Source organism: Mesitornis unicolor, unplaced genomic scaffold (assembly GCF_000695765.1).
Source record: "Mesitornis unicolor isolate BGI_N332 unplaced genomic scaffold, ASM69576v1 scaffold16594, whole genome shotgun sequence".
Classification (NCBI taxonomy): Eukaryota; Metazoa; Chordata; class Aves; order Mesitornithiformes; family Mesitornithidae; genus Mesitornis; species Mesitornis unicolor.
In genome coordinates, this window is record NW_010180928.1 from 25,194 (window position 1) to 38,068 (window position 12,875).

The window sequence follows — 12,875 nt, forward strand, 5'->3', positions numbered from 1 at the left end:
AAACAAAGTTATCATTAGGGAGACTCAAGACGTGCACACAGAAAGAAGCTTGCATACTGTTAAACCCTGAGTGGAACCCTTCAGAGGGCTTTCAACCCCAAGATCACAAGAGCTTATCGCTAAAAGAGGGCTGGAGAGCAAGACCTTTAGCTAGAAAGAAGAGTAAAGGACTTTCTCTTATGACCCTGCCAAGACATTAGCCACCTGGGTCAGAGGCCAATAAATAACAGCATAACGCACACCCGTTTTGGCCAGGTCTCCCAAGAGAGGGGAATAACAAGCCAGTAGCAGTAATGCATCTCCTCCATCAATCTAGCACGCCAAGTGTACTCCTGGGGTCTCTCAGGCAGAGAAACCTGTTGGCCAGAAGGATATGGCAGCAGCTTCACACTGAAGCCTCCTCATGGAGGGGAAGAGAAGTAGAGAACACATTTTTAGATCTCTTGAGCATCTCTTTATGCAAGACCCACAGAAACTTATTTTTTTTAAAACTTATCCAAAATCAACAAAATTAGACAACAGCCCCCAAAAATATTTTTGCAAGAAGGTGACATGCCAGACTTGCCTGAGCAGAAAAGACAAACAGAAACATTTACTGGAAAAAGAGAAGAGCCACAAGTAATCTTGCTGGGAATGAAGAGTGTTGTCTTTAATAGCAGCTAGAGGAGTCCTGGAGGGGTTGCAGTATAGCACAGCAAATGCCACAGCAATAAGGATGTAAGGCAAAGAGAGGTATATGCGAACCAGATAACCCACTACAAAACCCTGGCATGCAGGGAGCCCACTGCCTCCTTCCCTAGGAAACACCTTGAAACAATCCCAGGGGAATTCACAAACTGGCATTGTCTTTTTTATTTTTTTCCAAGCCCTGCTTCCCTCCCAGCACATTGTCATCGTCTTCCCCAGAAGCAGAGCTGCTTCCAAGTAACCAGATCTCCCTCGGGCACAAAGCCCCTACTGTATTCGCCCCAATGCTACCAGGGGGGGCTATCCGGGTGCACGCGGTCAGGCACCACCGGAGCTCGGGTGGCCCAGGGCTGTGGGATGAAATGGGACTCTCCCTCCTCCCCCAGCACACCACAGCTTTGAGGCCATCATGGGGAGGACTAAAAATGCAGCATCTCCTCTGCTTATTCAAGTTTCAAGGGGAAGCTCTTCCCTGGCAGCTCCAGCCCCAGCTGAAACACTCTCCACCAGGCGCTGCCGTCAATCCCTTCTCAAAAGCCAGCACTGCCACAAACATTTGTTAGCTCCTACCGAGCTCCTGGCTGGAGGTGAGCTGGTCACATCAACAGCAGATTTTTACTTCGAGGAAAGGAAAATATAAGTAAGTCAGGAAAACAGCTGTTAAACTGCAGGAATAATCAATTAAGAGGCAATTTCATAATCTTGAATAAGCTTGCTTGCACTTAAAAGCTTTCCAAAGGAAGTGATTAGCCTCTAATTGATGGGAACTGTAAAGCCCAGGAAAAAGGCAAAGCAGCTCAGATGTACAACCATTTCTGAGGCACGGCATGGGCTTTGGGTCCCACCACTGCTGCCCCACACATCGCAGTGCCTTTAAGGATAGCATCTGCCTTTGGGCTTCTTCACAGGTCCAACTCCTTGCCAAAGACTCACTTTTCTCTGGATTCAGCATCCCCTCCCCATCTCACACTCCCAGATAACCCAGGTTGACATGGGAAAGTCACTGGTCAAACACCAGCCACGCTGTTTTCCTTCCCTGCCACTGGCTGCAGAAACTTGGCCATGCTCAGCCAACTGGTGCTGAGAATTGGCCCCATTTCTCATACCTTAACTTTGAGGATCAAAACAGGCTTTCAGATAGTTCACAGTGCCTCTCCTTAGGCCTCTTGGTCACCCATGGCAGGGCTGCAACTTTTGTCCTAGCAGAGCAACAGCCCCATCCTCCCCAACCATCCTGGTCCCACCTGCAGCTAACATCCCCTTCTCTTCAATAAGCTGCTCTGCCACATTTGCTGCTGTCCTTTAACCACTGTGTCCCGCCTGAGCTCCTCATCTCCAGCTCTCCCACCCCAGCCTTTGTTGAAGAGCTCCTGGCAAAGGCGGTCTTTGCCCCAGTCCCCAGGTCTTCTGCTGGCAGCACTGGGATGTCACCGCTCTGTCCTCACCCCTCCACCTACTCCAGGAGGAGACAGAGCAGCCAACAGTCACTTATAGCTTCTGGCAGGCTCCAGCTAATTCTTTTGGAATAGTTTCATCAGTCTTCTCTTCCCAAATTCCACAGGGGCTCTCCAGTTACTTCCCAAATACCTACGTACACTCGGCTGTAGAGCCAAACCCTCCAACCCTGGGTCACAAGCTTGAGGTTGTCAGGACAACTTAGTCAGCCACCCAAGGCACAGGCATTACACTACATCTCTAGTTCCATGATCTCGTGCTATATTTTCCGTACAGTCCTTGCCTTGTTCAGCAAACAAGTGGTTGCTCACTCCTTCCCATCTCCTCCTTGCTCTGACCACAGCCTCAGGGCCCTCCATGCTCATATAGTATTTCAAGCTTGTGCTGAGCACAGACTTGCTTCCTCACAGATGCTCTTGGGAAAGCACAGAGAAGCCCAAAGCTCCACGGATACCTCCCTCCACAGCCCCTCCTCTCCAAAGCAGATATTATTGCATCTGTACCACAAGGAACAGAGGCAAGAGGAGAGCTAGAGCTGCTGAGGCCAGCCAGTTTCAGAGCACTGATCCGAGAAACCAAACCTCAGCTCTCCAGAGCACTAATCTTGAAGGGGGTCGCAAAGTCCTAAAGAAGATTGGTCAGAAAAAGGTCATTAGCTCTTCACCCCACTTGAGTCCACCAAGCTGGTAAGGACACCAGGGCACTGCTTGTTGGCGTTCACCACCAGCTCCCCATCTCTGTGCCACAAGATCTGCCTGCCTCCTGCCATGGATTTACTGTGTCCCAGACCATGATTCAATTCACCAAGCATCCCTCTGAAAGAGCCCCCTGTTCTCAGGGTCATCGGAGGAGAAATCTGATCTCCTCTCTGAAGCAGCAGCTCAGAGGGCCTGAGGCAGTGGGAATCTGCTGTTCTTCACCGAAAGTGCTGTCAGTATTTGATCACTTGGAGTGTTTTGACATGGTTTGCAGTTGGATATGCTTGTCCTCAGCCTGTGAACTTATACACATCAACCAGGCAGGCACATGTCAGCCTCCACATCAGTGTCTAGGAGGTCTACAGCTGACAAGATAACCTTTCCATGACCAACACATTGCCACTCAGAGGAATGGAGACAAGAATTCAGTTTGATCTTCAACAAGATAAAAAGCTATTATTCGCCTTTTTACACCTGAAGAGCTTCAAACCCTTTTCCTGTCTTTCCATTGCAAGTCTTTGCCATTTCATGAAGACTTTTTAAAAAATGAACTTTCCGTGCAGATGATAAGCAGTGAAAGAAAAGACTTAGCAAATGCAAGTCACATATTTGGACAGCTGGTCTTACCTGGGATCTTGCTCACAGACCTACCATAAGACCAAAGCATTCATCCTTAGTGGTTTGAGCCCTATCATGTGTCACAAGACAAGTGTTTTCTAATGATGGGTGGCATTTTGTGCCCAGAGCAGCATCAGTGTAGATATCAGACATCTGGCAAATGATTTCACTCTGGAAAGGTGACAGAAGCAGCCAAAGCTGTGGTCTTTTCCCACCAAGAAAGCAACGTTTACTACCACTCATGTCCAGTTCCAGGGAAAGGCCCTGCCTGTGGCTTCCCTGGGATTTGTGCCCGCTTCACTGCTTTCCTGTGCGGAAAGACAACCCACTGATGTGGGTACATGAGAAACTCTCCTGTGGGCCCTTTTTGTGTACAAGTGCATGCCCACATCACACAAGAGAGCATCCCCCACCCTTGTACAGCAAGGGGCTGGGGAAGGGGCTATACACTGGAGGTCACACATGGGCCCCCTCACCGCACCAAGCTCTTTTTTGCTAGGAAGCTGCCCACTTTGGGGTCTCTTAGTGCCTGCGTCTCAGCTGGCAGGAGCCAGACTTCAGTTACATGCTGAGCCAGATCATTTTGAGCAAGGCAAGGATCCAACCCATCAACTGAAGGTGGTTTTCCTAGATAGCATCTGCTACCAATGTGACATGCTTCCAGGAAGGTTGCTTGCTGGACGCTATGTCTGCACGCTAGAAGTCTCCCACAGATACCTAAAAGTAGCATCAGGATTTAAATCTCCATATGCAAATCCAGCCAGTATCGGCCAATACCATTTTGAGTTTCACTCCAGCCTGTGTCTGCCACAAGCTCCTGTACCATCCATTCGCAAAGAGCAAGTTAATTAACATAGTATCACTCAGAGCTAGCTCGTTCTTGGATATCAGTATCATCTAATCAGTGTCCTCAACTGAAAAGTAATCTCTGACTTGATCTTTCCTTGGCCACTGAGCAATGCCTGAACAGAGGGGACTTTGTTTTGAGTCACTAGAGACACAAAGGTCAGCTCCCAACCTTTTCCTGGCGTTACCCTTGCCTTGGAAAGCAAGGTAGAGCCTGTTTTTGTGTCACATCTTGTTCTGTTCTTCCTGGCTCTGACAGGAAGATATCATTTGTCCTAGCAAGTCACTCCCCAGGCCAAGAGTGGGCTCAGACATGGAGCACAATATGGCAAAGCAGCACCATGAAAGTACACCCCACAGGCCCAGTCCTGAATGTAGCAAACCCACCACCCACCCAGAGACATCCAGCAACCCATCCAGCCTGGCAAGAAGTCACCTGCCACGGAGCAACTCCATCACCTGCAGAAGATAAGGCCCAGCCAGTTTTCCTTTGGCAGGATCCATCCACACCCTGAAATAAGGCACAACAGAATATGAAATCCAGATGACAGGAGGACCCGCATCTGCTGCTGCATTGCACAGTTGCAAGCTGGACTTGTGTTTGGGTTGTGTCAAGCACACAAGACACCCTGCAGAGGACGACAGATTTAAGACCATGAATTCTGCTGATTTTATTAGACAAAGATCTGCCCCTTTTCACGATACCGATCCTTCCCCAAAATTATAGACTATACATAATAATTTTATACATATAGACATACATGCCTCAAGTTATTATAGCGTGTCATTACATTTTTGCAAAATTTTAAAAGCAGGCAACCAGTCTGCACGACATGGTTTTTATGGGGGGTTTATTTTGGAGAAAGTAATTTGGCAAGTGTAAATTGATAGTTAGGCTGATAGAAAGCCAAACTGATGTAGGTGAACATTTTTCAAGCAGGAAATAACTGTGGGTGGAGAAGACAAACCTTTTATCTTTAAAAGATTATTTTTTAAAAAAATCCTTTGAACACAATGTTTTAAAAAGCATCTAAGTAAGGGGAAATTTTTAAAGGCAATTTTAATAATCATTAATTAAAACATCCATAATTCTATTGCAAGCCTGGGTGGTGTTAACCCAGCCATTACCCACACCGGGATTCTACAAGTCAGACACATGCTGGCTTCATGGGTCAAGGCAGCTCCTCCACAGCTCACATATTCCACCTCCCCCAGATCTGCCCCCTTTCCACAAGCAAAGCCAATCTCCATCTCCAGCCACCAGTGACTACCAGCTTCACCTCAGCCCAGATCCCTTCTGCTCAAGCCATAGTTTTCCCAACTTGTCAGTGCCAGGACAGGTCCAACCAACCCTTTTCCCTGTTGCTGTGGAGCCCTCTTGTCCCAGAATCCCAAACTAAAAGATAGGATTCTGACTTTCCATGCCATACACCCAGAAGTTAGGTCTGGAGATAACAAACTGAAAAATTATGCTTAGCCAGCATTAAAAAATGCACTTGTGACAGGTGCATTTACAGGAGTAAAGTACACACACCCCACAGCCTCTACACAGAAATTCACCACACACAATTCTCTCTTAGAAAGAGCGAGGGCTTTAGAAATACAGCAAAACTCACACATAAGCACCTATCCTGCTGTCCTTTACAAGACCATCTCAAGTCAGACCTAACAACTTCCTAGAATACAACTCCCCACCTTCCCCCAAACCCAGACAACCTGTGAATCCTGCTTTTATAGTGTGTTACCCTGCCTCCTGCAACAGCTTCACCTGGTTACTCACTAATTACTTCCCAAATGAGCAATCAGGCTCAGATGAGAGATTTCTACTAGAAGAGTTGACCTTGTGGCTCAATACAGCCTATTTAACTCTCTGTTGAAAGCTTTCTCCTATGTTAGACATTTCTCCATCCTTCCTTCCGTGCTTTTTCAGCTTATGATTGAGGCAGCAGAGGCCAGATCAGGCCTCAGACATGTTTTGTAATCAAAATGTTATTGTCAAAAGAAAATAGAGCCTGTGCAGTGTTTAAAAATAAGTCTTCATTCTGAGGAGCAAGGGGAAACAGCTGCAGGACGACCAAGAACACAGTCCCAGTAGTTTGGGTCAGGCAGGCTGCCCGGCACCCCATCCCAAGCCATGATTGTGTGACTGGAACAAACTGGACACCACTGGGCAGGGCTGCTGGGGTTGATTTGCAGAAGTTGACATTCATACAGTCAGGTGCCGTGCTTTTCTGCCCTGAAACAGAGCAAAACCCCAAACCAACTCAAGAAATCCAGGTTGTTCCTAGGAAACTACAACTCGCAAAATAAAAATTAGACGTTTTCTTCACACATTCACACCATCTTAGAATTTTTATTTTTTTTTCTGCAGATTGGACTCAGAAAACATTTTATAGCGCAGGAACAGCAGAGCAGTGACTGATGAAAGGCAGGAAGGAGAACATCTTGCTTTGAACATCTCAGAAAATGAGTTGCGGATCCCCATCCGCAATTAGGTGACATCGGCACATATCTGTGGAACCTCTCCATGTCAGGGAACTGTGATGAGAGCAACTCCTATTGGGAAATACCCACCCATAACTTTTAGGTGGTCCTAACAATGAGTTGCCCATTGCCCTGCCATAGAGCGTTGGGGTTCATGGTGAAGTTACAGTTCATGTGAGAGTGCTTAAAGGGCAACCTGGGCTCCAGAAATGCTTTCCCACTCGTGCAGTCCCCCTGCCCTGGAGGAGGATGACTGCCTCCCAGCCGTGCTCTGCTCAGTGAGCTGAGATAGGACCCAGGGAGGTAAAGGTACTGATGAGGTCTGCAAGGGGACTTAGGCCAATAGCCCATGCATTCAGGAAAATGTTTTGCTAGTAGCCTGGCTGTCCTGGCTTCTCCAGCTCTCCTTCGGTACTAAGAGCACAGAGACACTGTGGGCAGGTGTAAAGACGAAGCAGAGTTTTCTGGTGGTACACACATACACAGGAGCCCATGCAGAGAACTGGTAAACATGCAAAGTACTTCTCTTTTTCTCTTTTTCTACAAGACCTCTCCTTGTTGTAAAGAAGGTTGCCTCGTGTCTGGCCTCCCGTCTTCCTTTGTCATGTTGGCTGAGAGTCATCTCTGTTGCCTACTGAAGTCTACAAGTTGGTTGTTCACAGCTGAGCTAGTCCTGCACAGTCCTGCTGTGCTTGGTGGAGAGCCCCAGCAATGCCTCACACCACTGCAGATGGGAGCCAGAGATAGATTTGTCACCTTCCAGATCCACCAATCTCTGTCCTTTGGCCATGGAGGACCCTCAAGGGCCAATTTAGTGTCAGACCAGAGACTATGTGATATCAAAAAGCCAAGGAGCAGAAGCTGCCCCCACGGTCTTGCTATACCCTATACCTTGCTATACCCTATACCTTGCTATACCTTGCTGACTTTGAAGACGATTCACACCCTTCCCTCTCCAATTCAAGGGGACATCCCACACAAGAAAAGACCAGACACCTTTTTTTCAGAGATTTTTTTTTTTGTCTTTTTAATTTCATCTTGGTACGCAATTTCTGACAGTGTGTCAGCATCTCCTGCCGGGTCAGCCGTCTTCGGACCCCGCTACATTCAGTGTCAGATCGTACGGTGGCAATGAGCCAGTGTTTTGAGCCTCACAGTCACTTGCATGTCTTTACAGGTTGTCACTTACATCATTTGTGAAACAGCAGCACAAAAGGACACAATGCATGAACACGAGAGTGGGGATGAGGTGAGGGTCAGCTGAAGGCTCGACTCTAAGGAGAACTTTCCCCAGGTTCCCAAGGTTCTGGCAGGGATGAACCCGAGCATGGGGTGGGAAAGGCAGGGCTCTCCCTCCTTTCTCCTTTGCCCGAGGTGTGGTGATATCGGCTGCGGTGTTCTCCAGAGCCAGGACAACAGCTCGCACTGGTCTAGCACCCATATTTGAGGGTATGGGACGGGGTTGCTGGCAGAGGCAGGCTGGGTCCTGCCATGGGAAGGAGAGTGGTGATGCAGACAAGCATGGCTGAGCTCCAATGGGCCAGAATGTCCCCCAGGTCCAGTAGTGTTGTCCACCCTGCATTGACCTCCTGGACATGTCCAGCAGTGGGGACAGGACCTGGCCACCATGCTGTCCACATCGTTCTGCTGGCAGAGAAGAAGGACCCTGGAGCCAACCTTGCTTTGGGTTTCAACTGCAGCTCAAAACCAGTGGGGCAACCTGAGAGCACCAAAACTAACAACCCCGAAACCCAAACCTATCGCTTGAAATGAACTGATGTTCCTTCCCTGCCACTGGGCTTTTGCAACCTAAACATAACGCTTATAAAAAGTAAATTATTTCATCTTATAACTTAAGTGCATTGAGTATTTCCTTAAATATGGTTCACGCTGAAAATAAAGTTACTTTTGCTGTACAGTAAATTTCTGATAGACTTAGAAATAAACTTTGTTGATACAATCTGGCAGGTGTGGCTGTGCAGTCCATCACCCACAGCCACACAGCTCTGCACACACACACACGTGTGTGCCCACACACACACACATACACACACACAGCCTCATCCTTGGAGACAGGGATGATGTTAGGGGTTTCTAGCTTTCTATATTTGCATGGGAACATCTATCTTAAAAAGTCCCTGTGTTTAAACAGTGAGTGCTCAAGCTGGTTGAGGAAACAGAGGGAAAACCCTGCAGTGAAATTGTCCCCGTGTTTCCCCAAAGCGTTATCAGCTTTTCAAATTTCAAAGCCCAGCTGATGCTGTGGGCTCTTCCCGTGAGGATCAGCAGTGTGCTCTTTCCACTGCCTGGACCAAAGGTGGTGCGGAGGGGATACAGCTCCGGGACGCTCCCATGGGAAGGATATCCCCTTCCCCTGCCTTTCCCCCTGCCAAAACAAGACATTTGGTTCCGCGTTTGAAATTTGAAAACCCATCAGCCAGCTGCAAAAACCACTCCTGTCCCTAATCCTAGGCTCCTAAGAGAAACATGAAACTATGCAACCCATAACTTAACTCGCTCCTTGGGAATCCCAAGCTACAGCATATTGTTTGACAGCTTCCCAGCAGTGTCGCTTCCCCCTCCCTCCCAACCCCTCCTGGGGCAGCGCGGTGGCATTGGCTGCCCCGTGTTGGAGACCATGCCGTGCTCAGGAGGTGAAGTAGGAGCTCTGCATGGAGTAGAGGTGGTCGATGGGGTTCCCCACTCGTGCCTGAAGTGGCCCCGCATCCGCCGTGGCGAGGAAGCAGTCGCCCCGGTTGCTCAGTGAGGTATCGTCACTATCCAAGTCGTGGAAGAGGGGCTCGGCACCTTGGGAAGCAGGGAGGGAGTAGAAAGTCTTCAGAGTCTGCTTTCTTCTCTGGCACCTTGGCGGTGCTGGCTGCCCCCAGCTGCAGCATAAGGGTTTAGGGGAGAAGGGGCTGCTGTCTGCCCAGAAATCGCCGCATCCCCCACACATGCCCCTGCCACACAGCCCGACATCTCTTCGAAGGAAAGAGGGCACAAGACAAACCCCAGAGCCTTACCGTAGGGGTGCATGTGGTCACCGGGCATCTGCGGCGGGGTGAGCCCTTGCCGAAAGGGGTCAGAGCCGTAGACACTTTGCTCCATGCCCAGCAGCTGCTGGGGCGGGGGCAGTGCGGTGTAGGGGTTCAGCATCCCCTCCAGCCCTGTGCTGCTGCCGTTCGTCTGGGCTGGAAGATAAGAGCAAGCTGTCAGTGCAGTTGGGTTGCTGCGCTTTTGGGGCTGAGAAACGGCGAGACCCTGAGCGTGGGCACGGCTGAGTGCAAGGGGGGGTACCTGAGCTCAGGCGCTGCGTGTTTTGCTGATCCTGCTGCTGCTGCTGCTGCCTCCTGGCTAGCTTCTTCATCTGGGGGAGAAGAAGGGACAAAAGTGGAGTGAAATCATCCCCTGGCCAGGTCAAGGAGGGAGGGGAGCCCCAGCACTGGCCACTGGTGGGGGGCTAGCCCTTGTACTCACCTTTGCTCGCTGGTTCTGGAACCAGACCTGCACCACGCGGACACTCAGCCCTGTCTCGGCTGCCAGCGTCTCCCGCACCTTGGAGAGAGGAATGACAGCAGCGACTCAGCCACCTCAGCTTTAGGAGGGGACAGAGCAGCCGGGGCAAGTCCTTGCCCGGCATCCAGGACATCCCCGGCGGCTAGAGGCGGCTGAGCATGGGTCCTTCTCCCCATACCTTCCTGCAGGGCTTGGAGGAGACCTCAAACGATGCCTTGAATGCCCTCCGCTGCTGTGTGGTCAGGATGGTCCTGGGTCTCTTGGGTCGCTTGTGATCCTTCCCGTCGTCAGCACCCTTCCCTGAGGCTTGACCCAGTTTGCAGATGCTGTCCTCATCATCACTTTTGCCTAAGGTGAGAGGAAAAAAAACAGGAGGTCCTTTATAGACAAGGGGCAGCACACATAATTTTTCAGCATGTCCAAAATAATCTCAGGACTTAAAACAAGCTGGTGTTGGCAGGGATCTTCTTGTGAATGTGTGAAGAGCTGAGGTTTGGGCCTGGCTGTCCCATGGCAGCTCAGAGAGGGACAGAGCTGCTGTGGCTCATAGCCTGGGGTTGTTCAGCCAGCAGATGTGCTTTTTGGTTCCTTTCCCCAACAGTCTGAACAGCTGCAATGTGAAACTCTGAGACACCTGATTTTCCCTCCATAAGACCCAAAATCCTGCCTGCTCCACAGAGATTCCCTGCCAGGCCACAGCTGGGGACACATCTGGACAGACACACACAGGTCACATCCACATGAGGGGACAGCAGCCGTCGAGGGTCGCTGTGCCCCTGGAGCTGTCTCCCAGCCTGGCTGGGGACCAGGCATCTGGTTCCTCTGCCTGGACAGCCCAGGCTGGGGGACTTCAGGGTGCATGGTGAGCAGAGATGCTCAGAGAGGGCAACACATTAGCCAAAACATTGCAAACCCTTCCTGATTTGCGCCGCCACTGAGGTCAGCTCCATTTAGAGCAGAGTTTTAACCACAAACACAAGGGGCACCCTTTTGCCTATATTTCCCCCCTTCCGTGGAGTTTTAATTCCCCCTGGACAAAAGCCCAGGCTGCTTCAAGCTTCGCCCCTTGGGTACTGGCTGCAATGTGCTGCTCTGTTGCGTTCCCAGGCGCTGGTGTGTGTCTCCCTGCTGCTCTCCACCACTTGGGGCCACGGGACCTTCGGGCAGGAGCTGCTCTGGGAAAGCGGGCAGTGCTGTCCTGCCTCTTACCAGCCTTCCTCATTTCCCAAATCGCCAGCATGCTGATGACCTCGCTTGCGTGGGAGGGCTGTAATGCAGGTTTGACAGCACAGGTCCTTCCCTCTCATGAGCCGTAAATCACTTACAGCCTTTTTCAGAAAGCTCTTCCACCATCCATTTGGGAATTTGTAACAGGGCTGAGATGGTTTGATGCAGACGCAGGTTGCGAGGCTGCGCTTGGCCCAGGTCCTGTCCTGGGGCTGCCACATCTCTGGGAGATGCGGCTGCAGAAGGGGATGGTGAGCCTGGCCCAGAGTCATTCATGGCTAAAGCACCCCAGGTCGTACTCCATAGCAAGAGCTAATCGTGGATCACACAAAGCAGAAAAGTGCAAATCCAACAGCAGCCCAGTTGGGAGATGGGGAAAGACAGGAGCAGATCTCCAGGGTGATGGGAGGCAACGGCAAGGATGCTCTCAGGTACCAGTTACCTCTTCCCTCCATGTTGCTGGGCTCTCTCCAGGCCTCACCAGCTGATATGGAGACTTTCCCTGTGGTGAGGGCTGGGAGGGCTGAGACATGGAGAGATGTCCATGCTGATGGTCCCCAGAACAGCCCGGAGCTGTGTTCAGGTCCCCAGGAGGCAGAGCTCACCCACAGCACATCCATGGCACACCAATAGCAGCAATGGCAATGGGTAAGACAAACTGCTGTTTTCTTGCATGTCTCAACATGAGAGGCATAGCAATGCAGAAGGTTTGAGAGCCCCGGTGCTGGAGACCCCCAGGGTGTGGAGTCTCTGATGGCTAACGGGACTGAGCAGCAGCCGATGCTGCCTCCTCAATGGCAGCACAAGCAGGGTCTCTGCTCCTCCAAGCTGCCTGCTTTCCTGAGACCTGAAGGAGTTCAATTTTGATGGACGTGTAGAGACTTTTTACAAATATTGGGGGGAGGAATGTCAAGTGTCAGTTCAGTGCTCGAACCCCTTTGCACCTTAACATGAGGTGAGCGCCTGAATCCACCCCAGGCCAGAAGGGGCAGAGCCCAGCAGCGGGGAGCCAGAGGTTCACGGACTCTATCAAGCAAACGATGCTCAAAACCCATGCCAAGAGGGAAAACCCACTCCTAGCAGCCCCCCCGAGCCCTCCCCCCCAACACCTGCTCCCCAAATCCCTCCCAGTGTCAAAGGGAAAGAAGGAAAAGCGAAGCCGGATTTGGCGGGGGATTACTTTTAATTAACTCTCCCTTTCAAGCCTTTCCCCACCAAGGAGGGGGGAGAAATTAATGAGTGTCTGGGGCTGCCCCTGACGTCACCTGGGAAGGGGCCGGGGCGATGGATATTGTGTGGCGTGCCCTCGGTCCGACCCGCCGAGCCCGCATCCCACCGGCGGGG

General features: G+C 50.8%; 1 protein-coding gene across 1 annotated transcript in view; it reads right to left on the reverse strand.

Moving 5' to 3' along the window:
• Positions 1 to 9,435: 9,435 nt before the first annotated feature.
• LOC104539668 (LIM homeobox transcription factor 1-alpha-like) overlaps positions 9,436 to 12,875 on the reverse strand; it is a gene marked incomplete at its 5' end in the record, with an annotated part of 41,210 nt that continues 37,770 nt past the window's right edge. The window contains 5 exon segments of the mRNA XM_010183255.1: positions 9,436 to 9,596; positions 9,812 to 9,979; positions 10,086 to 10,155; positions 10,266 to 10,343; positions 10,483 to 10,652. Coding sequence (XP_010181557.1) covers positions 9,436 to 9,596; positions 9,812 to 9,979; positions 10,086 to 10,155; positions 10,266 to 10,343; positions 10,483 to 10,652 — 647 coding nt within the window.